This window comes from Semicossyphus pulcher, unplaced genomic scaffold, assembly GCF_022749685.1.
Source record: "Semicossyphus pulcher isolate SPU_LCO1_2020_fin unplaced genomic scaffold, fSemPul1.0.p SCAF_15, whole genome shotgun sequence".
Classification (NCBI taxonomy): Eukaryota; Metazoa; Chordata; class Actinopteri; order Labriformes; family Labridae; genus Semicossyphus; species Semicossyphus pulcher.
The window spans coordinates 11,504,340-11,531,149 of NW_027211659.1; the positions used below are offsets into that span (position 1 = coordinate 11,504,340).

Here is a 26,810-nt window from a genome sequence, read left to right on the forward strand (position 1 = left end):
TAAAACTGTACCCAATTAGGTAATGTAAATGTGACGCCTCTGAATTTAATGTTGAAGAGGTGACACTGAGAATGACTTTGTATAATACACTCTGTGAATTAATTCATGCAGTAATGAATTAATGCAAACATTCCTTTTTTAATGAAAGAATTTAAAGTGTGCTAGAAACACTTATAGTCGTGTGAACCTTTGCCATTCTCCCTTTTCACACAATTGTCACACAAAGTTATCAGGTGTCTTGATAGAACACGATCCAAAAGATGACACAAATGAAATGTGAATAACAGTTTATTAATTAATTGATTTGAAACTTGATTAAAAGAATGTTTGTTTTTTCACTTTCCTGGCAGGAGTAGCAGGAGAAGATTGACACCACTCTCATATCTGTACGTTAGCTAAATTGGCTATGAAGCCCCAAGGAGCTTCATGCTAGCTTAGGTTGTCACAAATACTGTTAACAGGGAGAAAAACGTTTCTAACACTGCTCACCAATTATCACAGCATATTTTATTTGTTTAAAAGTGTCAAAAAGAGTTGTGGGTGTCACATTTTGTGTAAACAGAGCCAGCTGTTTGTGTTTCTAGCCTGTGCTTAACAAAGCTAATTGGGCGCTAGCTTTAAATGAGCATATAGACATAGAGTGGTATCAATCTAAAGCTCGGCAAGAAGGCAGAGTGACACAGTTTCTAAAATGTCAAACTATTATTTAAGAGATTAAATAGAGGTAGTTAATCGTTTGTTAGCTCATATAGCACATTTGTGTATCGGATTTTATTGGGCAAAAGCTTTTAAGACACTATTGGCCTATTAGACGTTGGAAGCTAACTAGTCAACTATCAATCTTTTCATCTAAAACTCAGAAAGATGGCAAATAAACACATTCCAAAACATTCCAAAATGTCAAACTATTATTTAAGATATTAAAACCGTTTTTTTTTGTTACAGTTTTAGCCCACTGCATAGAGGTATTAATAGAGGCCAATCGTTTATTAGCTCATACAGCGCATTGTTTTATCAGATTTTATAAGGCGAATTATAAGCTTTAAGACAATATTAACCTATTAGACGCTGGAAGCTAGCTAGCTTTAAATTAGCATACAGATAAGAGTGGTATCAATCTTTGCTCAGCAAGAAAGCAGATTAACACATTTTCAAAAATGTCAAACTATTATTTAAGATATTAAAACCTCTTTTACAGTTTTAGACCACAGCATACAGGTAGCTAACCGTTTATTAGCTCATATAGCACACTGGTTTATCAGATTTAATGAAGCAACTTACAAGCTTTTAAGACAATATAAGCCTATTAGCCACATGTTAAGCATGCCAGATCTTACCAACCCTTATAGGTTAAAGTACTGGAGAAATACTGAGCATTGTGTTATATTAAGACACAGCTATTTTGCACTGTCTCTTTGTTGTAGCCATTTATCTTGGTTGCATTGGTGATGGATTATAAAAGAATTTCTTTTCACTAAGAAAATGGAGCTGTCAAATGACTAAACTAAGAGCACACTGGTCAAAGGACAGGATTGCGAAAGCCTCCTGAAAACACACAGAAAAATAAGTTAACCAAATTGATTAATGTGCTGTTAAATTTCTACTGAGCACAGTGGCAAGGAAATAAATCTAAATGCCATCTTTCACTTTTTGGTAATGATTTCCTTAATTTGGATTCAAAGTAGCGCTGTAAGATATTCATGTGCTGAAGCCAGTGCACTTTCACAATTTATTTTCCCTTTGTGTCTGTAGACAGACTTGACAGGGCAGTCTGGGAGCCTTTTGCAAAACACTGTCCTTTTAAACATTGTTCTGCTCTCTTTTTCAAAGCCGTGTGACAATGCTGACTGCATTTAGTTTTATTTAGACCCACAGGAATTAACACTCCTTTTATTGACCCCGGTTGACAGAAAAAATCCAGACAACACAGACATTTTATTTTGAGTGCTTGTTAAAAAGGTGTTACTTATGGCATTCTCCTGTGGGAGCAGTTCAAATGCGCGGCAATCTGTCAATCATGATTGATGTTTCACGCCAGGAGAGGGATATAGCATGAGGGACTGATCCGGCAGGACTTCACACAGGTTTCGCTATGTGTTACTGGGTCATGACACACTTTCCACACTTTGAATCAGGCAAAAATAGTCCTCTACACGCCTTTTTAGTGACAAAGTGGGCCAGTATCTGCATAAAGTGGAAAAGCTAATGCGCTCTGTCATACGCTCAAAAGTCCTGCGTCTAAAAAGCTTCACCCTTTAAGTGCTTTTGTCTGCCATCACAAATAAGATGGAATATTTAAAGGGGAGACAGAGAGCGAGACGACACTAGACAGTATAAAAACATGGCCGGCCTTTTAGAATCGATAGACAGTTTATTGAATCAATACACAGTGAAACCTGTCTGTCTGACAAAAACGCTAGATGTTGAATAGGATGGCCGATTAAGTGTCATGCACCATCCTTGGGCTTTTCAGACACAACAGGCCTCCGCACTATTCAGCTGGTCACGCTGTGAAGGGAACAGTACAGGTAAGGCTGTGAGAAAGCTTCTGTATGCAGCACACTGAATGGTACATTTTGTATAGCTGTTAAGAGGAGATTTCTCATTAACATTTACTGTATGTTATCTCCACAGCTAATAATACAGCCACCCTGGTTGGAGGCGGTTTCCAGTGTGGGTTCGTTTTTGAAAGTTTGCATGACTTAACTACATAAGCATTGACCTGAACAAGTAGTTTGCATATTTTTCTGCAGGCGGCCGCAAATTTCCCATCAAATTAACTTCATTTTCTAAATCAACTTTCTTAGAATTCTTGATGTACAATGTCACAGCTCACAGGGAGTTACTCATCATTGTGCTGCATTGTGACTGTACAAAACCTCTCTATTTTGCATCTCCAAAACACTCTAAAATCCTTGATTTGAGACGCTGAAAATGCTTTCATGACAAATGTCAGAATCCCACAAGACAAAAAAATAAGCCAGAAAAACCATCAGGTGTTTTTTTAGATTTTCAAAGTTTGCAGCAGCTTCCCTGACATTAAAGCCCTTACATACCCCCAGTCCACCCAGGTGTTTTCACATTCGCATTTTGGCTGATTAAACACTCGCCGGAGGACTGTGTGGGTGTGTGCAGAGACGAGTGCTCAGCTGACATCTCTCTCACTCTGCTGTCAGCTTTATTGCACCTGTTAGGGTCAGTCAATTTACACCTTTATGAATATTAGCGCACCCAGTTTGGGGACCTTGGATAATTCCCAGAAAAGGTCCAAGCCCAACAGAGGTCTGCTGCACCGAAATAACTGGAAACGCCTGTGCAGAGCCTTTCAGAGTAAGATGTCGGAGCCTCTGAAACTGAAATGTATGCAAAAGAGATTTAACCTCGTTTGAACCTATCTCACGCAAGTTTATAGTTTTCTCACTTCTGTTATTATAACGCACTAATAATTCATCATATTGATCGTTCTGTTATTACGTTTCCAACCTCCAAATTAGCACTGGATCCTAAATAATTCCTGCCTTTTCTTGTACCGTCCTAAACAAAACAAGCAGCGTCCTGCAGAAGAGCAGTGTTTTGCAATAATTGGCTATTTTGATGTTTTTATTGTTTGTCTGTTTAAACATGCTACGTATGGATTTTTCCATTTCATTGTTTGCCACATTTTCTGCTCCTCTGAAATGCTTGAGGAAGAATGTTTATTAAGGTAGGGATGACTAAGCCGGCGGTTTTATCATTGTATTACGCAGATCGATCGATAAATGTTGAATGCAGCCTCATCGTGACTGAAAATGAAGTGTCAGACATCTGTTGGTTACAAATCAGCAGCAGACGTTTCAGGTTCACTGGTTGCTCCTTTTCTTTTGGTGCATGCTAATCTTTAATCTTGGCTCGGGTACATAGGTTAAGCTGTTTCAATGAAACTTTCATACCCCCTTTCAAATGAGACGCAGTGTCGTCATCAATAAAGCATTTAAGAGAATATCTTTATCCACCTATCGTGGTGTTTCCCCCACGGATAGATCCGTCCGTTGGCATACAAGTAAGAAAAGCAGCTGCCAGCCACCCCCCTCTTCCCTCCCTCCTTGAATGAGGAAAAGTAGGTTAACCATAAAGCTGTGAGAGTCGGGTAAATATGACAGCAAGCCAAGCCTCTTAACCTCATAATGAGAGCTTTGTCTATATGAACAGTTATAGACGAGGTACAGCGATATGTTGACCCAGCAGCCGGGTCATTCGATGGCACCGCTCATATATTAGTTTATCATTATAATGACACAAAATAAACACTTGACTTTATGCACGAGTGTGTGTGTGAATGTTCCAGTGTTTTCATTACACCTGCAGCCACCTGATGAAGCCGTCTTGCGAGATGAATTTATCAACTACAATGCAATTTTGAAACCCACCGACTTGACACGGACGTCCCACGGCGCCGTTGTTCCTCGATCGCAGAGCGTTTATAGATGTGCGATGGATCCATTATGAAAGCCCAGTTGAGGTACACTTCAGGCCAGAACAGACTATAATGCTTTAAGAAGTAATGCCAACTCTAATAATTTTGGCAGCGGCAGATATGCATGTAAATAGCATGACCTTACGCCAAGATAAAAATACGATTTGTTTAAAGAAGTGCATGACAAGGTGCCATGGCACTTGAGTGGATTAGCACAACCCCCTGGGAAATCATCCATTTTCAGCTCTTGCATGGGTCTGAATCTAATTGCATGCAGTGGTATTATATCTCTCTTCACAATCCTGTTCATCATCACTATACCTCCTGAAAGGCAAACCAAAACGATGAGGACGGATGAGCGTTCTGTTAAAAGCCTACATGCCCTTGCATGTATCTATAAATGGACAGTAAACGTCCTTTCATTCAGGGTTTTCTGCTCCGTTCCATTCTTTTTTTTCTCCCCCACAACTTTAAACCGTACACACTGTTGAGCTGTGAGTGCACGCAGATAATTGTAAATTGTAAGATTGAAAGATGCTTCGCTCTGCGTAACCTCATGAAGAACATTACTCTAAGCTGAGAACAAAGGGAGAACTGCAAGGGCCAATTTGCGGAGATTTAGTGACCTCTGTGTTCATCCCACAATGATAATAATAGTCCATAATTAAAGTCAGAAACCTCAGCCCGTGCATGGCGATACATCTATGCTGATTAGAGGTTAAAAAGGTCTCAAAGTTGACCTGAATGTTAAGTACATGTCAGCAGGGGCACTGAATGAAAGCAATAAAACACAATCAAAAAGCGAGATAACAGACAGACGTGTCAAACGTTAAGTCATCAATCATCTGGCACATCTTTCAACAGCATCCACACTCTGCTGGGCAAAGGCCTACTTTGTCTTTTCAGGCAATAACTGCAAGTAAATCTGGATGAGTAAATGTTTGGATCAGTGGGAGCCCTCGGATCAAAACTGTTTGTGTTGGAGACGAAACACTGTTTGCAATATTGACCCCAGAGCTGCGCCACTACAGTGAGATCCATCTCTGACAGCTCTGCTTCTTGTCCATCTGGCTGCTCTCCTGCCCAGAATTTGTCGCGCTAAAATGCAACATTCTTCAATTAAGTTTCGCAAATATTCAGTTTGGGGAAATAATTACGCTGTCAGGCTTCCAGAAGACAGATCATGTGAGGTCTGTTTTCTGTTTATCTAAAAGTTTGAGCAAAGCCAAGAAAAACAGAGGCAGCGAGAGTTAAACGAAGAGCATCTCCATTTCAAACCTGCATGCTTTAACTGGCACAGACTGTAGACTCCACATTAGACTCTGATGCAATGCCGCCCCGTCCAATCCACTCTCATTTCAATTCTCATTGCGGCCTGTCTGCAACAAGGACGCGGTATCTGACCCAGAAAGGAAAAAAACAAAAACACACCATGACTCTAATTGTTCTGACTGTAATAACCTCATCTACCTCCTCAAAGTCATTTATTTTACTGCAGATAAAACAAGTTTTAATGGCATCAAGCGAAAGCCTCCCCGACAGACTGCGCGCCTCTCTCCAAGCCCTGAATCCTTATCACCAAATCCCTGGCAGGATTTCATGCAATTTATGAAGGCAAATGTGTTCTTTTCACTCTTCCCTTTCCTGAAAACTCCACGTGTGGCTGAAAATGGCAGCCAAAGTGGAGTTTCATTCTGGCTTAGATGAGGTGAGGGAGCATTTACATTCCCTTGATCCCTTATTTTTTCTCCCTTTAGTGAGGGATATGAAACGTAACCATCCAGCATGACGTTTAAATCTCGCAATCCAGCCGCTCTATGAACCTCCCCGCTGATCCAAACAAACAAATCATGTCGCTGATTAAACCCAAATCAAATTAATTTAATATTCACTTAATTTAATGTATAATTTATCTGTGTTAAATAAACTGGAAGGCATGTCAGAGGGGTTGGAAATTATTACAGCCATGGCAGAGGCAGCAAACCCGCTTCCAGGATTTCTGATTGGTCGACATGCTACCACAGCGCTCGGCTGGATATGCACCCGAGGTACAATAAATGAGAAACTGAACACATTTTGAGCAGCCTTGAACAAACTGAATGTTTATGAGGAGTTTCCTTTGGGGATTTAGTTCTTGCACCAGAGGGTGGAGTGATTGCGTGGGCTCTCGTCATCTTTTTTTCCCTCTCTCCTCCAATCCATTATAAAGACTTTTCCGTCATGTGCGATCCTTTTCCTCCGTCATCTTGAGAAGGGAGATTAGAGACGGATGTGAATGCTCTAAAGTACTACTTTGTTGCTTCCCCCCCCCCTCCTCCTTCTCATAAACGTTTCTCTTTGACCTTGACGGGAAACGCGTCATGAGGTCAAATAAATGTGTAGCACAGGAATAGTAAGTGAGGAAGGAGAGGAAACCACGGCGGCGGAATAATCGAGCTAAAAGAAAACTTGGCATAAAATAGAGCGACAATGGTTGGAAGTGACACCTGAATTGAGTGTCATCTTTAAAATACAGCAGGAGAAAGGACTTGTGGGGACAGCGATATCTCCTCACTTTCAGGACGGCGCTGTTTTTCTCAGGCTGAAGGAAATAAAAGGGAGCAGAGAAGACCCTTACAGCATGTGGGAGTTTCACTCCTGACTCCTGACAGACACTGTAAGAACTTTATCTTAGGGCAGTTTTGCATAGAGTGCAGATGTCTCAACCCTTCATCCACGCCGGCCTTTGTTCTCCCGGCCTCGGCTCCACAACACTGGAGCTGTAATATGATAATGTTTTCTCTCTCCAATATGCTAAGCTAAATTTAGCATTGCACTTTCCGCTGAGGCTTGATCACCTCCCCTTCCCAGAACTTTTATAAAAAGGCAAATTATTTTGTCGACATTCAACAACTGCTTCTCTGCAAAGGCTTTGATAGCACGCTGATGCCAGAAACTCTTGCCTTACTTCACCTTCCCCGGGCTGAAAACTGATAGGAATCAGCTCTGCAGTGCAAGGGGAAATTGGCCATTTCAGAGGAAGAAAACTACAGTAATAACGCTGTATCTTCTGACAAACAGTGTAGAGCTGAATTATAGAGAATTTAAAGGAATATCAAAACAGGAAGTGGACAGGGACTGAAGCCTCGAGCTACAATGAACTCATAGAAAGACATCATATAGTTTTTAGCTTCCCATTCCATTCACGCATAATGGCACCGACATGTTAATACACCTGACAGACAAATATGCAAAATAATACACAAAACACCTTCCTCCACATCTAATTCATCCTCTCATCCGCCCACACCACCTCGCTCACGACTCTCACCGCTTCTCAACCTCACAATTATCACATACGAGCAGTATCGGCCTATCGCTCTCACACAACATATACATTTATGATAACATGGTAATCCTCTGTGTTGTTGTGTAACGAATTAGGAGGAAACTTCATTTGGTTTGCATTTCCAACCCCGTGTGGAGAGGAGGAAGGGAAAAAAACACAGAGGGAACAGAAGGAGAATAAATTATCTGACGTGTGAGACGAGTTTTATTTTATTTATCTGTCGTGCTACTTGTGGGAATTTTTGGAGATCCCCCCCCCCGTCGATTCAAAGGAGGACGACATCCATCGGAGAGTGTTTTACATGAATGAAACACAGAACTGCTGGTAGAGGGAGAGAGTAACTGATCATCAGGAAACTCATATGACCGTGATGAGAAAGTGTCGAGGGAAATAGATTCATTGTCTTTGATGAGATTGATGCTGAGGAGGAAGAGTTTGATGCTTTCATTTGAGTGTTTTTGTCACACACTATATATATGACGTGGATATGTAGGTGTAGGATATATGCAGGTTTCAAAAGGGAAGCAAATATGGTAGTGCCTTAAACCTGCATTCCTCTTAACGGCCAGCAGGGGGGGGGCTCCACTTGTTGATATTTTGTAAATCTAAAAGGAGGTGTTATGCTGCTCCACATATTAAGACATATATATAATGTTACAATGTTGGATGTCCAGACTAAAGTGGGTGAAGTTTCAAATCTGTCGGTAAAAGTATGTTGGTGTAATCCTCAGGCTTCTCAGCTCAGTCTGCAGGCTGCTGTGAACGCCAGGTTGCACACAGTTTTTTCTGCACACTGCACTTTGAGACGTCACAAAGAGCTGGCCAATCAGAAGAAAGCAGGCTTGTAGGGGCGGGGTTTCTTAAAGGGACAGAGCTGACGTCGTTTCTGGCAGAGGCTGTATGAGGGCCTGCACAGAGCACCAGAGTGATTTTTTTAACTGGAGATTGTGCTAAGCTACTCCACAGGTATCACAGAGTGAAATATGAAGCTTAAAATTTGCATAATAACCCCACCCCCAATTTGACAAAAATCGATGATAAAGCTTGGTTTGCTTGGGGCGGGGCTACCTGTGATTGACAAGTAGCTTGCACTGTGACCTCTGACCCAGGACAGAAACTAAACAACGCGTTTCCACCCTGTCGTCCAAATAAGGTCACTTCTGGTTCCAAAGAAACAAGATGGCGAGGGTCACATAGCCAAACTCGGGCTTAAAAAGCCGGATTCACAAACAATCAGTGACATCACTGTGGCCACGCCCACTTTTATATACAGTCTATGGTTTCAGTGCAGCCTTTCTGTCAAAGCTCCTCCTGTTCGACAGCAGTAAATGAGCCAAGATGCACCCTCACTCAGGTTCTGTCAACTTTATGTGCACTGGAAATTATAATTAAGGGTCAGGATGATCAAAAGTCCAGGTTTTTGTGTGCCTGCGTCTGTGTGTGCACCTGCTGTCTATCATTTGCCTAAATCATGCTCCAGTGCATCGCCACGCTTACTCAGGAAGTCAAAAAGTTAACAAGCGACACAGAGACCGCATCTCCAGTGTGTGACCTTGCTGTGTCAGAACAACCTTTTGCTGACAAACCTGATGTGACATTTGGAGTGTCTTGGGTTATTCTGTGAATGAGAGTTCAATCATGGCATCATTAATGGGTTTGGAGTGGGGCCAGTCATTCATGACACTGCGCTTTTATAGCTTTGCCAGAAATCTCTGCGCTGAAATGAGAAGGTTTCAGATATTTTCTATGGGGCTTTTTTCCTGACCAGAGGGTGCCTTTGATTAATGGCTTTTTCTCTGCAAAGCCATTTAGGTAATCCAAAAGAATAATCTTCTCATGTCTTTGAAACCTTAAACTGAGCAGGTTGACGGTGCCCTCCTGGTCAATTACTGCGCTAATTAGTATTTATGGCTTTTGTCAGCTGGAACATTTTAACTCAATTGCTTTGTCATTTTGCTCTTTATTTGTTTTGCGCACACGTTGTTTTTTTTGTTACAGTGAAATGTGAGTTTATGTTTGCTCCTGCACAGAGGAAGCACACATATGGAGCTCCTAGAAAGCCAACAGACATAGAGAGGCTATTTTGCATGATTGTATTTACTCGGGTCGAGTGGCGCCTTACCCAACAAAAGCAATTCACAGGCATTATTGATCATAGGCTGTTTTATTAGTCAACAAAATCACTTTTTATCAGCGGAGGATTCCTCCGGCTCAGGAGAGCGGCAGTGTTGACTGATTCTGATTTGTGTGGACTCAATATATTGTTTTCTGTTTTTATTTCTTTTGAACTTCATGCCTCCCAAACCCTCTCCAGACACTTGTACGGCTTTATAAAAAAAAATACCCCCAAATCCATCTCAGTAAGTAAATATAACTGCTTCCTTTCAAAGCCTGTTGGGTGCTTCTCTTGACTCGCATTGACTGGGCATCGCCGCCGAGACTCAGCCCGGCGCTCTACACCACCAGTGTTAACGCCAATTAAACCCCTGGCACCCCCCCCTGTCATTCCTCACATTCTGTGACATATGAGTGATAACACAGACCCTTACCTTCAGCTCTCATCTGACGCACATTAAATGGCACTAGACCCTGGCGTTTCCTGACATTTTGCAGAAATCGATTGCAATTTAATCAGTGTGAGCATGCTTCTGTCAGCCACGCTTGCACCAGCTGTTTTCTGTGTTACCTGGCCTGAGCGCTGCATAGTGGGGGGTGGGAGGGGGGGACATTAACAGCAATTTCAAAAGGGAACAGTGTGAGGGGAAAAAATAAGACAGAATCACAGCATCAGAGTTGACTATAATAATCATAGACTTGATGTTCCTGTGGAAGCATATTTCCATTCAATTTGCACGGTGTTAGATTTATTGTCTGTTCATAACACTCATTACTTCCTCCCTCCCTCTCTCTCTCTGTCCGTCTCAGTGTCTCTCTCTCTCTTCCCCTCTGGTCGTAAGAGCAATAATTATCCCATTATTCTTTGAAGTCTTGGTAAAATCCAAGGCCCCTAAACAATCCCCAAACATATGAATACATGGTCCTTTTAAGTATGTGGGGTCCTATGAGGTGGCCCACAGCTAGAATATTCTCTCTTTGAATTTCCAACAGGTCAAAACAAACCCTAAAAAGAACAATGTTTAAAGGAAAGAAGGAGTGTCATTTCCAGGAGCTTAAGCGATACACAGACATTCTCCTTTGAGCAAAGGTGTACCGAGGCCACAACTCAACTTCCAATCATTATCTCTGAACTTGAAGCATTGTGTGCCTATTGAATCCTCATAACACTGCCGCCGATTGCTGTAGGAAGTCTTTAAGCGGCCGCACAAACACACACAGATGCCTCAAGGTAACCATAAATAAAGTCTGTAGAGCTCAGCGCTCACATGAACAGACCGGGGGATTCGAGAGAGTGCCAGGCACCCGTTTCTAAATGAATTAATAGGGTGATAATGTGTTAAAATGAAAATTTGTCTCTATTTTAAGAAGACTTCGAGGAGTTGAATAGCCGTCTTCCAGATTCTCACACATTCACACATGTGCAGGCGCACGCAGACACAAGTTATTACCCCCTTATCCTTTGAATAAGCAATTAAGTATGCAGCAGACTGTCATCTTGTACAGAGAACACCGGCGAAATGAACACACCGGCATGTGTTCCTATTCCTATGCATATCCAGATGAAATATTGATTATGAATGGCAGCAAGAAACCTGGGCTATTAGGTGGAATAACATTTCGCAAACATGCACTCTCACCTTAATTGAGTAGAGACATTAATACGTCAGTGATGTACAACGCTGTGAGTGCTGGCTGCCACTAGGTATTACTCTGGGTTACTGCCTAAGGCTATACAAATATGAGGTGAAAATGAAAGCAACTCCATAACAGTTTGGATGGTGGATGGTCTGATGAACGTGATAGCAATACTGGAGCTGTTTATGTCGTCTTCCTTCGCTTCATTGCTAAATCTGCACGGGAGCAGGAGGAGAGGAAGTGATGGTCAGCCGAGTGATCACAACCGGTGCAGAACAGGGGCGCGACACATGTTGATGCATGCATGCAAACGCTCACAAACACACGCACGCACGTTAATTATCACAATGCACGCTAAATGAGTCAAACACACGCAGCCCTACAACTTATTTAAGCCAAAGAATCCGAGTGAGTGGGATGCTATCGTGGCTGCAAATGATCACCCAAAAGATGTGAGCAGAGGGTGTCATTAAAGGCACAATGTGTGTTACCGTGGCAACATCATAGAGGCCTCCATTTTTTTTAATGCTCTGGTTGTGAACAATCAACGTTGCACCCAGTCCCCCCTGAGAATTAAAGGCACACAGCTAAATAAAGCTCGAGTACCCTGCCGCCGCACTTTTTCAATCCCACTGTTTGCCTCTTCTCTGTGGGGAATTCTGTAACAACCTGTTTCTGTGGGGGAAAGTATCAACACTCCACAATCAAAGTGGCTCCAGTGTTAGCCAGAATTTAAATTTTAAAACAATTAGACCAAAGACAAAATGGCTAAACTGTTAAATTTGGATTGCAGCACATGTAGGTCACTGTAAATGAATGAGGACAAACTGCTGCTGTGTCCCTGCTCGCTCTTTCACCATGCGCTAACATATTCTTTCTTTGTATGCTATTTCTTTTAGCGTCCTTGCTCCAGTTTGGTTAAATGTAACCAAGTTGAACTCCCCGCACAGTTCCTTTTCCATTATGTTCCACAATGACCTCTCTGACCAAGGTAATTACCTCTGCTCTTGAGTCATCGGGAGTTAAAGATAAAACCCGCAGAGATCGCTCTGCATCAGATTAGTGGTGTGGTTTTTGCAATCCTCAGAGAGCTAACGGCTAACGGTTGTTAGTCCTGGATGTACGCGGTGATCTCGCCTTGTTTGTTTGTTCATTAGCATTTGATCTGTCAGACAAAGAAAAGATGTCTTTAGTTTTGCAGGAGAGTCTTGTCAGCATGAGGAACTGAGATAAGGTGAATGTAGTATTTAATTAAGAAGGGAAGGAAGCCCGCCCGGTATCTGGGAACATACAGACACCTCACAGCAATTGACCTTAGTGAACATGTCAAGACTTTATCTTGCTCCCATCAGCCCCGAGCAGGAGTTGTGAAGACAGTAAATAGCTTTCAGACAGCCTTCTGATTTCAACAAGCGGAGCGTGCAGCTTTTTCAAGTGGTTGCTCATGTTGTTTTCGATATTATTCCTCAGCCAAGTGAGGCTACGTGATTTATAGTGTTTCTAAAACACTTTAAACGCTAATTAATTTGTGTCGTGTTTTTTTCCCCCCTGCAAAAGCAAATGAACTTTTTTTTTTGGGCGGTTTTGTCTTCAAGATTGCTCAGAATTGTATCAACAAATTAACAGAGAATATTTCCCCGAGCTGTGCTGCTAGCGTTCGACAGACTTAAAGGGGAGATGCACTCTAAAAACAGAAGCTACAACCTGCTGCGATTGAACAATAAGGCTGGTAAAAATCAAAGAAAAACTGTCATGCTTAGCTGCTAAATCAGAGGATCAGAATTTGCATTGAGGATTAAATCACAGGACGGCTTGATGGTACATTTGTGGGGTTTTTTGTTTGACATTTTCAGCCTGAATTATTTGTGTATTTACTCCTGCTGTGAGTCATTTAACGTCCCCGTGTCATAGTGGGAGAGAGGAACAAAGGAAGGCAAATTTGAGGTGAGCCAAGAGGATTCTTTCGCAGGTCAGGAGTGACACCTAGAGGTTTGAGGTAGAATTACATCATATTTTCTGTAGTGGTTCAGGTTTGTTAAGATAATTGCAGGTAAAAAAAACGTTTATTAAAATACATTTTTACTTTAGATATTTTGTTGTAAACGTGCAGCTGTTGGAGTTAAAAATTCTCTTCACTGGCTTCCTGTCAAAGATCAAATTGAAGCAATTTCACTCCAGTCCCCTCTCACTGCACGCCGCAGAAATGAAACTGTCAAAGCAAAGGATAAACCAATAGCTTCTTCCATTTTGTCCATGACTGCAGGTGATAATTGTTTCTTAGTTCTTGTTGACCCCACACAACAAGCGGCAGCCTGCGTGACTCACCCTCAGATGTATGCTCACCTCTGCAGTCACACCTCGGGCCGCTAACGAGGTTTATCAACTTTAAAGCCATCCAGTGTTTTCCTTTGTCGCTTTCTAACCTCTTGAAAACAGGAAGCGCAATCTCCTTTGACCTGACCTGAGAAGAAAAGTAATGATTTTTTCTCTGCTTGTTCTTCTCTTTACATCCAATTACGCAGAAATTCAGCTCAAGCGCGGGCTGACTTTTCATCGCACACTGCCATGTCCTTGTCATCTGCACGGCTCAGATATAGCATAAACAAGTCAGTGATTTGAATTCAGAGAGAGATTAAAGTATTCATGACAGTTCTACTTGTATCTTTCACAACTCTGAACCATGTGTACCAGTTTTATTCCACATCTGAAGGCTTGCGTCATTAACCAAACATCACAATTCCTCACTTTGTCTTTAATCTTCAGCTCCCTTATTTGCTTTTATCTCCTCTGTCTCGTGTTGTATTTCACATATTTGACCAACAGGTGGTGCCATAGCAGCTAGCATAGAAAAACAAAGGCCTGCTTTTGTGTCTTGTTAGGAGCAGTGGTATCCACACTTGGGTTCATGGACCACAGGCGGTCCCTGAAACCTTTCAAAGAGGTCTCACTTTTTTATTTTTTCTGAAGTATCACCAACAGGGAGGAATGAATGACTTCAAAGACGGCATTGCAATCCATCTCATAACCAGACACTTCAAAGGCCTTAAAACGGTGCCCACAGTTAGATCAGGGATCCATTGGAGGACCTTTATATAAAAAATGATATGATCTTTGAGCATGTGAAATTCTGATTTCTATAAAACAAGAAAAAGGGAAAAAGTACTTCAAACAACTATAAATATCGTAGTTCATAAATGATATATGTGTATACAGCAAGAAAAACATACAGGAAGTTGTATTCAAATAAAGAAATCTCACATTAGATCCTATTAAACTCTTAACAGGACATGAAAACATCCTAACAAAAAGGTTTTGGACTCAGGAAAAATAAATCCAAGAGACCACAGGAGCTGGTTCAAACAGAGATCCTCCCCCGCAGGTTGCTGAAGGTGTGACAGCAGCTGCAGTCGGGCAAATGTCAATTCTAACACTGGGAAGTCTTCTGAAGGTCAAATGGACTGAGCCCGACAGAAGAGTTCAATATCAGTTCAGGGTGCCCGGTTGGTGGTGTTAGAGGACGTGTCTGAGGTCAGGCCAGATTTGGATGAAAAGCGTGCAGTTGGGTGGACTCACGGTGGGTGAGGAGGGTTGCAGGGGAGGGTTTGAAAGATGAAGAAGCTGCACATGCTCCTGAAGAAGCAAGAGGAGAAGGGCGGCCATATTGGGTGTAGGAAAGGTAACAAAATGACAGTTTTAAGATTTTAAGCAAGTTTGTGTCACACAATGTTACATACAGAGTGTAAACATGAACATAAATGAGGTAGCACTAACGTTAAAAGGAAAAAACAGATATTATTATGAAGTCACAAGGTGTCAAAATAATCCAAAAACGTCTCTCCAACTTGGAAACTTCACAAACCAAAGAGAGTGTTGGCTTAGTGGTCAAAATCTTTCTGTTTGTTCCTGTACTGCATGTCAATTTGTGGATGTGACGACCCCACCTTGTGGTTGCTTGGTAGCTCTTTACAGTTTGTGTTTCAGATGCCAGTGGGTGTGGTCGTGTCATCAAGATTGGGAACACCTGGGCCCGGTGTTCCCAACCCTATTTAAGCGTCCCTCAATCTGTCTTGGACGGGAGTTGGAGAACTGTCTGCTCCCCACTAGGCCACGCTCCTTAATCTTATGTTTTGTCATGTTTCCACACAACACCCCACACCGCATAACCTCACTCATGCACACACACTAGCACCACTGATTTACTGACTCCCACACCTCATATTGTTGGTTCATTTGATCATTTTTGTGTTAAGTCACAATAAATTAATTATTGTTTTGAAGAAACTCCTGTTTACCTCCTGTTCTTTGTCATCGGTTCTGAGCCGACCATGACAGTGGATCATTTTTAATTTGTAATGGGTGTTAGCTTGTTAGCATTAGTTGCTAATTACTGCAAAATCCAGAATATAAGCTGTTTTTGGGGGTATCCCAGAGGGAAAAAGGTTTATATAGCTGTGATAAAATGTTATAGTTATTGTGATTAGTTATTTCAACAGTATTTCAAGTTATTTTGATTTGAAACGCATTTAAATAACACAAATGATAGCCTACCATTTGATTTTACCATGTCGAGTTCATATTCCTGCTAGCTACCGGTTCAGTCGTTGAGCTCAGCCTACGGTAACATTAGCTGTGTCCCAATTTGAAGGCTCCCCCCGACGTGGCCGATGCTGATGATAATACAGGCATGTAAAATTACATGAAATTGTCCTGGGATTATAAGTGAGGGGCCTTATGGCAGCAGAGATGAAAACCATGTTGTTCTGTGTCTTTATGTATGGAGCTGCATGCTGTGCAGGAAGCTGCCCTGGGCACTCCACGTGGGGGGTGTGAAGTGTCCTCCATGATGGCCAATAATGTGGCCATCATCTTTTCCTCCCCCCCGCCTCCTCAAAGGGGAGCAGAGATACCCAGGGAGGCATGTTCTCAGACTGCCCGCTGTTAGATTTCTTGTATCTAAAGATGTTTTTCATGCTCCTACAAACTCACTCACATTCCTCTGCTGCAGCCCGTCCTCAGTCTTCCTCTTGTTACAGTTTTTTTTTAACCTCCCTGATCTTCCTCTTGTGCCGATGCTCTTACAGTCCCTGACATAAAGTACCTCTTTTTGTCAGCCTACAGTGCAGGGGGATCCAGGACTTGTTGGAAAAACACAGCACCTCCCTTGTGGACGCTGCGTTTTTTAAAGATTATGCATGATGCAGTGTGTGTGTGGCTGTCTGCAGTGCTGTCCCTTTCTTTTTCCTGAGTAAATTCTTGAAAGTGGCTGCTCAAAGTCTTATTTGACCTTCTCTCGCTGTCAGTACAGAGACTTGTACACAGGCATGCAAATACATTTTTAATTCCTCTGCAAGGTACAAGCAGAAAATTAAGGGACTATTTTCTTTCTTTTCTTCTATTCATATTGCACAGAAAGCTTTAGATTTTTAGAGACTAAAATTATGCTTTTAAAATAAAATGCATAATGTTCTGACATGATAGTCTTAAAAGGCTCTGTGTTGTCTTGTTGTGTGCTGTGTAACATCCCGTCTGATGCAACAAAGGCTTGTGGGAGCCCTGACAGCAATGTTCCTGCCAGACTATGGCAGAACAGTTCACTTGGATGCCGAGTGTTCTTGTAAGCTCCAGCTGGACACGGCTGACAAAGTGAGGACGCACCATCTGTAAGGAACATATATCAGAGGCACTACCCATCATCCACTGTGGCACGGCTCCAACTCCATTTGTGCGCCCCTGACCTCGGAGCACATAATTGTTAGTCATCATCATTTTCTTGCAGTCGTTTGTTATGCTGATTCCTCAGGTGCACGTGCGTGAGTGTCATCCACTGCTCCCAGTTGGTGAAGATTATGTTCAGTGTCATGGAAGACTCGGAGAGACATTAAATGAGGCTCGTATCATGCATCGCCTGCGTGTGCCTCATGGTCCCTCTGCTCATTGTGACCAGGGACGAACATGGATTCTCATCCTGCAGAGATGCAAACATAATGTGAGAACATACAGAAAATGCAAACACTCCAAATTCCAAGAGACATCTCTGGCGGCGACAGCAAATTTAGTCAAACTAAGATATAAGCCAGCTGCACACTTTGCTCATCATATTGCAGCAAACATAATGCTAATTTATGCAGACATATTGGTGTAATGATGGGGTTCAACTAATGCCGAAGCTCTTTCCCAATATGCAGCACAAAAGCTCTGAAGGCAGAGGAAACAGAAGCACAAATGAGTTGCATGCAGCATGAATACAGCCTTCATACTCTTTAATACGAGCCACAGGCAGTGTCCCTGATGTGCCTGCTCGCGTCCCATGTGAGCAAGAGCCAAGTGGAGAGGATGATGGATACGGCTCCACGAGGACACGGCCGTATACAATGATACTTGACATGCTTCCACATGACTGATGGCACATCAGGTTGAGACGGGACATGACGGGTCCCGTTCCTTTACCTTCCTGCTCCATCACTACACAATGTTTTGTATGCAAAGTGTGATTGTACATGTGATAAATTAAAATTGAGAGCGCTGCATAATTCACTCTAATTATCCCTCTGTGAACTCATAACAGGGATGTTTGATTTTCATTAAAAGCAGGTGGAAGCGCACTCTGTGTGACTCCTGTCTCGCTCGTTAATTTAAATGAAACAACAGGAAAATACTCCCGCGTTTCAAGAGCTTTTATTCCGGTATTTCCTGCTTGAAGAGTTGATCAATAAACATCCTACCTTGGGAAATTCCTGGTGGGTTCAAGCAGTGGAGACGTTATTATTAAAGCTGTGCTGCACAGGACATATTAGCACTGACAGGCTGCTTCTGATGAGCAGAAATGGGATCAGTGTGACAGTTCACTCAAGGGTTTCCTGTCACCTGGATTCTGACTTAAGAGCCTGACTGGGCCGTTAAAAACATCTCTGACATTTGACCTGCAGAGTTTATAAACAAAGTGACCAGATTAAAGGTTTTTCCTTTTTCCCCCACTCCTTTTTTTCTTTTTTTGTTTGTAGGTGGGATGTCCAAAAATAGCACTAATGTTGTCTTCCAAACTGCACCCCCAGCGTGATGTTGCACAGATGTAATGAGTTCAGGTTAGGTCAAACCACAGACTCATTGTCACCCACGTTTGAGTCTGAATCTCTCCCTCCCTAGCAGCCTAACATCACAGGATAGATTATTTTCACTCTCACACACAGGATGAATAACATGATAAGCGGTTTAACAATCCGCGTGAGATGCGCACGCCTACCCCGTGAATTATTGATATTTTTTTCGGGACATGTTTCCTGTAGGTAGGTCAACATCTTTTGGGGGGATGTATCTCTGTATGATGCTCCAGTGAGCTGATTCTTTGTGCATGAAATGACTTGACAACCTCCCGACCACCGAGTGTTGCGTGCGTGCGTGCCTACGTGCGTGTGTGAGAGAGAGAGGGAGAGCGAGCGTCCGAGCAGGGAGAGAGAAAGAGACAGAGAGAGAGGGGGGAGTAAGCAACTTTGTTACCAGGCATAGCTGTGTCTCCTCCGGCACAGCGTGGCTAAAAGAGAAGCATTTGGCAGTTATGGTTGATCAGCGTTTCCTGCATCCTCTCCGGTGCGTTAGAGACATATGCGAACGTGCTCGCGTTCAATAGATCCGGTTTCCCATTTCGCTTTCACGGATTAAAAAAATGAAAGACGCGCGGAAACACCTAACGAGCCTACATCTTCATCAATGTGCGTGAGGTATGTATTTGTACTAGGAGTTAGACAGAAATTATGCAGGCTGTCTTGTGTCTGACAAGGCGTGCACAGTGATGCACAATCCCCAGCTAACATTCAGTAATTTACATAGCTTTAAATTCAAACCAGTGTCTAATTGCATTTTTCATGTCTTAACAAGCAAGCGAGATATGGCTTCCCTTCCCCTCACAGCAGATTTAGAGCATTGTTTCGTGCTTATGTCTCGCTTTGACCTTGCTTTTTGTTATTTACATAGCTTGAAGGAGTTGCTTTCTACCCGGCTTTGTTTGAGCCATTTTCTATCAGCAGCCAACAAAGCCAGAAGTTACCTCTGGGTAACAGCAAATGAAGCTTTGACTCATGCAGGCTGCAGATTGTGTGTGTGTGTGGAAGTTGCTTTCACTGCCTGTTTGACATCACCATGTGTATCTTTTATTTCTAGATGACATTGAGGATATCTTAGCGGGACTGTGAGCTTGGCCATCATTGTGCAGGAAAATGCATCTTTGGATTTCGTATGTTTTGCTAAGTGCAACATCAATGTGCACTGTTGAGGTGTTTGGCAGTTACGGAGAGATTTGTCAAAGACTGTGTGCCTGTGAGGAGAGAGAGGGGATACTGACAGTGAGCTGTGAAAACAGAGGAATTGAAAGTGTCTCAGACATAAGCCCAGTGTACTTCCCCCAGTATCATCTGCTGCTTACAGGCAACGGTTTGAAAAAGCTGTCTGCCAATGATTTTGTCGACCACAAAGGACTTACAATACTACATCTTGGAAATAATGACATATCTGAAGTTGAAGCAGGAGCTTTTAATGGACTTCAGGGATTAAAACGATTACATCTCAACAACAACAAAATCGATGCCTTGAAGGAAGAGTTTTTCTTTGGCCTTGAAAGTTTGGAGTATCTGCAAATTGATTATAATTCCATCACTCATGTGGCGCCGAACGCCTTCAGCAGACTTCGACAACTGGAGGTCCTGATTCTAAATGACAACTTAATATCAACTCTGCCTGTGAACATATTCCAGTATGTACCGTTGACTCATTTGGACCTGCGGGGGAATCAGCTCAAAGTGCTTCCCTACTCAGGTCTGCTGGAGCACATGAACAGTGTCGTGGAGCTGCAGCTGGAGGAGAACCCGTGGAACTGCTCCTGCGAGTTGATCGCTCTGAAAACTTGGCTCGAGAGCATCTCTTACATGGCCTTGGTGGGCGATGTTGTTTGCGAGTTCCCTTTCCGGCTCCATGGGAGAGATCTTGACGAGGTTTCAAAACAAGAGTTGTGCCCGAGGAGAGCCATCGCTGAATATGAGATGCCACCACTGCCACATTTGAGCACCGATGCATACTATAGGACACCGCCATCTTTAGTCACGGCTTCCTTAACCTCATCTGGGATTGCACGGTCCTCATCAAGACCCACTAAGGGACCACGCCAGTCAGGAAAATTAAAATCAAGACCGACTGTTCGCAGCCCATCAAATAAACCACAAAATTATGGCCAGATCATCTCCTATCAAACCAAATCCCCTGTGCCTTTAGATTGCCCTGCTGCCTGTACCTGCAATCTTCAAATTTCAGACCTCGGCTTGAATGTGAACTGTCAGGAGAGGAAGATTGAGCATATCTCTGATTTACATCCCAAACCTTACAATCCCAAAAAGATGTATCTCACAGGGAATTATATCCCTGTGGTGCGTCGATCAGACTTCGTCGAGGCAACTGGATTGGATTTGCTTCACCTTGGTAACAATCGAATTTCCCGCATACATGACAAAGCCTTTGGTGACTTGACACATCTAAGGAGACTGTACCTTAATGGCAATTTGATTGACCATCTTACAGCTGAAATGTTCTTTGGATTGGAGAGCCTGCAGTTCCTATATTTAGAATACAACGTCATTAAAGAAGTCGCTCCGGACACCTTTCAGAACGTTCCCAAACTCCAGCTTCTTTTTCTGAACAACAACCTCTTAAAAACTCTACCTGTGGGATCATTTATTGGCCTTACATTAGCCAGACTTAATCTCCGCAACAACCATCTGCGATATCTGCCTGTTAGTGGCGTGTTGGATCAGCTTACAGCGCTGGTGCAGGTCGACTTGTTTGAGAATCCCTGGGATTGCTCCTGCAGCATACTGGAGTTAAAGATGTGGCTGGAGCAGCTTAGCACAGGCACAGTTGTAAACAATGTCATCTGCGGCTCGCCTAAGAAGCTAGCAGGGGAGGATATGAGATACATAAAGACGACTAATTTCTGCCCTAATAACTCTGATGTACTTGCCTCCATGATCCCACCCTCGGAGGAATCCTTTCCTGGCAGCACTATCACCATAGAAACATCCTTGGACTCGGATACACAATACAGTGCTATTCCTTTATCTGTTATGATTCTTGCCCTTCTCCTCATGTTCATTGTGTCCGTGTTTGTAGCTGCAGGAATGTTTGTGGCGATGAAAAAGAGACGTCAGAAGAGTCAAAACAAGCAGAATAGCTCGATGAACGCTTGCATCAGCTCTCTTAACATGGAGTACGGTCTTTACAAAAAGGGAGCCATCCCCAAAGTCAGGACATCTGCCGGGCACGTATACGAGTACATCCCTCCTGCCACTGAATCCACATGTAGAACTTCTGCCCAAACCCCGACGGACAGCAAATCAGGGGATCGACTTAGAGACTTCGACGAGTTGAGCGGCCCCTTTCTGGGTAACTCGGATGAAGAAGCAGCCAGTAATGTAATAAGCTCAGAATACAGTGCTGCTACTCCAGAGCCTCTTAACAAGCCCTCCACCCCCCACCAAGATGATCTGTGTTACTACAGAGACGTCCTCGAGCCTGACAAGCACACACGCTACAGCAATACGCTACCATGCAAGCACACGGCGCACTCGTCGAGTCAGTATACCTCAGACTTTGATGCAAGGCATCAGTACGTGCCCCCAGACAGAGTGCAACAGACGATACTCTACTGTACAGCACCAAGTACTGTTTACGTGGAGCCCAACCGGAGCGAGTACTGGGAACTGAAAGCAAAGCTCCACATTGATCCGGACTATCTTGAGGTTCTTGAAAAACGAACAACATTTACACAGTTTTAAGGGACTGGGCCACTGGACGGCCAGTGTGGATGCACCGATGCAATGTGTCCATTTTAATCAGGAATCAGACCATGTTTCAGAGACAAGCTAACTTAATTTATCTCTTTTATTGGAAGAATGCATTAAGAGCAGTATGCATTTCTAATAATCATGCTTTACAGGATGGTAGAAAAAAAACACTACTCATCAAAGAATCACTTAACCCTTGATCCTTGTGGTGTTTAACAGTTTGTTTTAAATCTGTAAATACGAAGAAGCAACCAGAGATTCCAGGCTCTCATGACTCACCCCGCCATAAAACACACCCTGAAGCTGCGCCATAGACAATAATGTGAGACTGAGCTTTCACCTCACATTAGCTGCAGTTCATGAGTGTTAATGAACCGAGCATATAATCTGTTCTTGTCCAAAAATAACCAGGTCTTTGTTACAGTTGTATTTATGCCCCCCACCCCACTTCTGTCTTTTCAGATTTTTTCCAAAACAAACTCATACATGAGACTAAATTCAATTATTTCCGCAAGTTGGACCTGTGTTTGGGTGCTGAAAAAACATCACATGGCCTACACATCTGTTTGTGCTCCTGTGAAAACCGACACATTTAGCGAGGTCCTCCTGAATGCACTGGGAGGATCATATTAAATGCGTTTGCTTATAAATTCCAATGTAATACCTCAAATCACAGATTATGAGGCCTGTAAATCTCTGCTCTCTTGTTTGCAGATTTGGGGGGGGATGATTCATGTATCCAACAACTAAACTGACCTAGTGCACATGGTGTAATCTGTGAGAGTCGTGGCGAACCCGAAGAGCCTCCCCATCTCCCAAACCACTTCACTTGTGGATTGTGGACACGTGTTGCACTTTTATTGAGTTAAATATTTATGTATGAAACTGTACTCAGAAATGTAACTGAAATGTTATAGTCACAACTGTATTCAGATGTACTGCAACTGAAACAGGAGCTTTAACTGCAAGTCATATGTCACTAATATGATCTTAATGTATTATCTGGCCTGCACATACAGCCTAAAAACACCTAGTACCAGAACCAAAGCGCTTAAAATGTATGCAGAATTTGACCCTTAGAGTTACATAAAAGCACCATCCTGTGTTTATTGTCTTTTTTATTACACCTACACTATTTGTTCCAGTTGCAATACACCTGAGTAGATTTGGACTACAATAAGAGTTTATATTGTATCTCCATATACTGAAAATCTGTCCATATAATACGTTTTAAATTGCTATTTTTATACAAATATTTCTTTTATTTATGTTCTTTTACAAAAAAAAAATGCACTATTGACTTCAACAGGTCAACAATGATGTCACTTTCTGAAATGCACACTATGGTAACACATGCATATAGCCATAAAAGTAGGTTTGATAACTGCGTACTTCAAAGTTACACATGTTAAAAAATCTTGCACTATGCATAGATAAAGAGATTACGTAGACAATCTGTACTAAAAGCCAACAGCTCAACCCTTCAGTCACCACCTAATACTCATAAACATGACGATGTGATCCAATCAAAGTGTAATATTCAGAGGTACTTCTGAACCACAGTTTGAATAAGTATCTTTTCCTAAAGCTTCATATGTTTTTAATAACGTGTTTTAGTGGAAACAGAAAGGGTTTGTGTTTATTACATAACACTGGCTGTTTGTATCATGTGTTGGTGCAGGGACGTATTTAATCTGGCAATTTGACTGCAATTAGCAGTCTCAGTTTCTCTCTTTAAAGCGGGTTGTTGGGCGGTGTTACGAAAGTGTAAAGGTCTTTAAGAGCTTTAGCTATCAGAGGAAAAGCACAACAAATGAATGCAGTAGCTGAATGGATACAAGAGTCGTCTTTATGCATAATAATGTCTTATGGTCTGAAGTAAACGAAGCACATCATGCAGTCGTAACAGTTTCAGGGTCAACAGTGTAGGCCCCGAGATCTGCCTCTCCCTCAGAGTTTAATACACAGAGTAAATTCACATCATGTGCAGTATTATGCACTAAACTTGTCATCTTAAGTCAGCTAATTAGACGATATGGTGCATCTGGATCCTGTCTGCATGTCACCACATATTACACTGCAGCGTTAGTCATGCTTCTTACCCAGTATAAAGCCCTGGTTTGTTGCCTTTCACATGTTCAGAGTCGTTCTGTGATTATTTTGTCACTTGACCTTTGACTGCTCTTTGGAAAATCTGAACATATTAAATGATATCTGCAGATTGAAGCACAGTTTTTTGCTTTGTTACATATTTTATCTTTATTTAAATGAGTATATTTCTGTGATGTTATTGGTTAAACAGTGTAAACCTGCAAACATGCACAGACGGATACAAAATGTTCTCATGTGAACTGTGGCCGACATTTGGTTCAGTGTTTTAGCTCTCAATTTAATCATTCTTATATTAAACCTGTGGTAGATTTTGTACAGCCAAATAGCACATCACAATAAGGCAAACACTTTAGTTTGCCGTTGGAGGAAAAGCCTACACTTTGAACATTTTATTTGTCATGATGAGTTTCTATTTCTACCAATCTCGCAGAGGCAACTGTGTTCTGAGACACAGTTTTATTGTATATAACAGAAGTTTATAAGATGTTTTTCTCTTTTTGTAATCAATGACCAAATGCAGACTTTCTTCACGTGTGAGAATACAAGTAATCCAAAAATGTGTTAAACTGAAATGTGACTGTCCTGTGTATTTGTGCGAATGTTTTATTTGCAGAAGAGAACAAGAGGTCCAGTCAGTGTCTTATTCCTATTCTCATGTTTGCTTTTGATTTTCATATAAAACAGTGTTTTTCTATGTCAACCCTCTGATTTGTAAATAGAACACTTCATCAGCATTTCCGGCTCTGAAAAGCAAAAACCTGGTCTCTTATTGCAACAACACAGTGCAAGTACGACTATGTGGGATGAATATATCAACAATGTGCTGTTTCTTTAGTCGTTAGCTGATGAATAAAAGATATGCATTCATTTGGTATAACCTTGTTTCTGTGTTCCCTTCTGAAACATGGCGTGTGCAGCAAATGTCAGAGTGCACCGGGAGAACTGTTTTAAATGTTCCACCAAACCCCATTGGCGCTTTTCAGAACATAACTAAAATTACAATATCCCATTCAAATGTTCAGATAAAAACCCGTAGTCATGGTTCCAATTAGGCCAATGGGAAATAACAGAAAGGGGGCTGTGTTTTTATAATCAACATTTACTACTTAACGATGCCTTAGCTTTAGTCAGAATCACCCACAGACATTTTGACTAAGAGCTTAAACAATCAATTCTCTGTGAACAAACGAGCTGATTATCCGAGGCCCAAAGTGTTCAAACAGCTGCACAAATAGCTGCTTCAGTACAGGCCCGGGGCGCTATTGCTAAACTGCTTAACCAAATCTGAGTTTCTTGTACATTTTTGAACTCCGAATGTTTGATCTCGAGCTTCACAATGTGCTAGGGTTGATGTGCTTAAAGCTGGAATAAGGATAACTGACTCTTAATTTAACTGTGCAATATGGACGCATTTGCATGCAGCCGACCTAGCTGTACGGAAACACACAGTTACCTGACGCAGACAACAATTCCAGAGCAGGAGACACTGAAAAAGACGGTGATCTAATTCCTTCTTGACCCTCTTGTTATCACTGTATGTTCCACGTGTCTAAATAACACATTGTATATAAAAGGCCTACAACAAAGGCTGACTAACGTACAACAGAATCAGTGTCTGGAAATTGTCCATTCACATAAAAATAACCACAACAACAATCCGGCGACTAACCCCCGTTAATCACCTTTGACTCATGTGTTTGTCAGACTGATGGTGTTATGTTGTTTAGAGGCTTGAAGACCCCGATTCTGCTGAGAGGAGAGGGGAAATTAGGCCAGATCTACATTATGTAAGCTTGAAGAGACGTGTCAGGCCGTGTGAAGACAGCATATGACTGTAAGCATTCAGCAAAGGAAAAACCTTTACTATCTGCTTACATCAGGCGAGCAAACGCATTAGAAATACCACTGACTCAAACCTTCTTGATACGTCTCCCTTTCTCTCGCAGCGCGGAGCAGAATAGAATCTCACATCTGCCGACGTGCGTATGGCTTCCAGTTGTTCGTCTCAGACTGTGTGTGTCTTTCCCTGAAGCTTTTTCTGTCTTCTGTTTCCCTGTATGGCAATTCCTCGTTTCTCTCTTTCTCACTTTGTGTGTGTGTGTCTAAGTGCATAAATTATTGACTCAGAGTGTTTTCACTCCTGCCTCAAGACTTCAGCCACCCAGTGTAGCAGGACCTTTATCTGCTCTGCTCGACTTCCAACATTTTTGATTGAAAAACGTTCACTCACCAGCAAAGGCTTCAGCAATAATTAATGCTCTACATCCTGAACATAAACTGTCATTTATCTGTTTCCAGTGTGCCTGTGTGTGTGTATAATGTAAGGGGTGATAACCTACAA

The 26,810-nt window shown here is 42.2% G+C and overlaps 1 protein-coding gene across 1 annotated transcript; it reads left to right on the forward strand.

Annotated features, from left to right (window-relative positions):
• Positions 1-19,722: 19,722 nt before the first annotated feature.
• On the forward strand, positions 19,723-23,140 carry slitrk5b (SLIT and NTRK-like family, member 5b). Its single transcript, XM_069663319.1, has one exon. It carries the CDS (start codon positions 19,745-19,747, stop codon positions 22,346-22,348), a length of 2,604 nt encoding a protein of 867 aa, XP_069519420.1. The 5' UTR covers positions 19,723-19,744; the 3' UTR covers positions 22,349-23,140.
• The last annotated feature ends 3,670 nt before the right edge of the window (positions 23,141-26,810 follow it).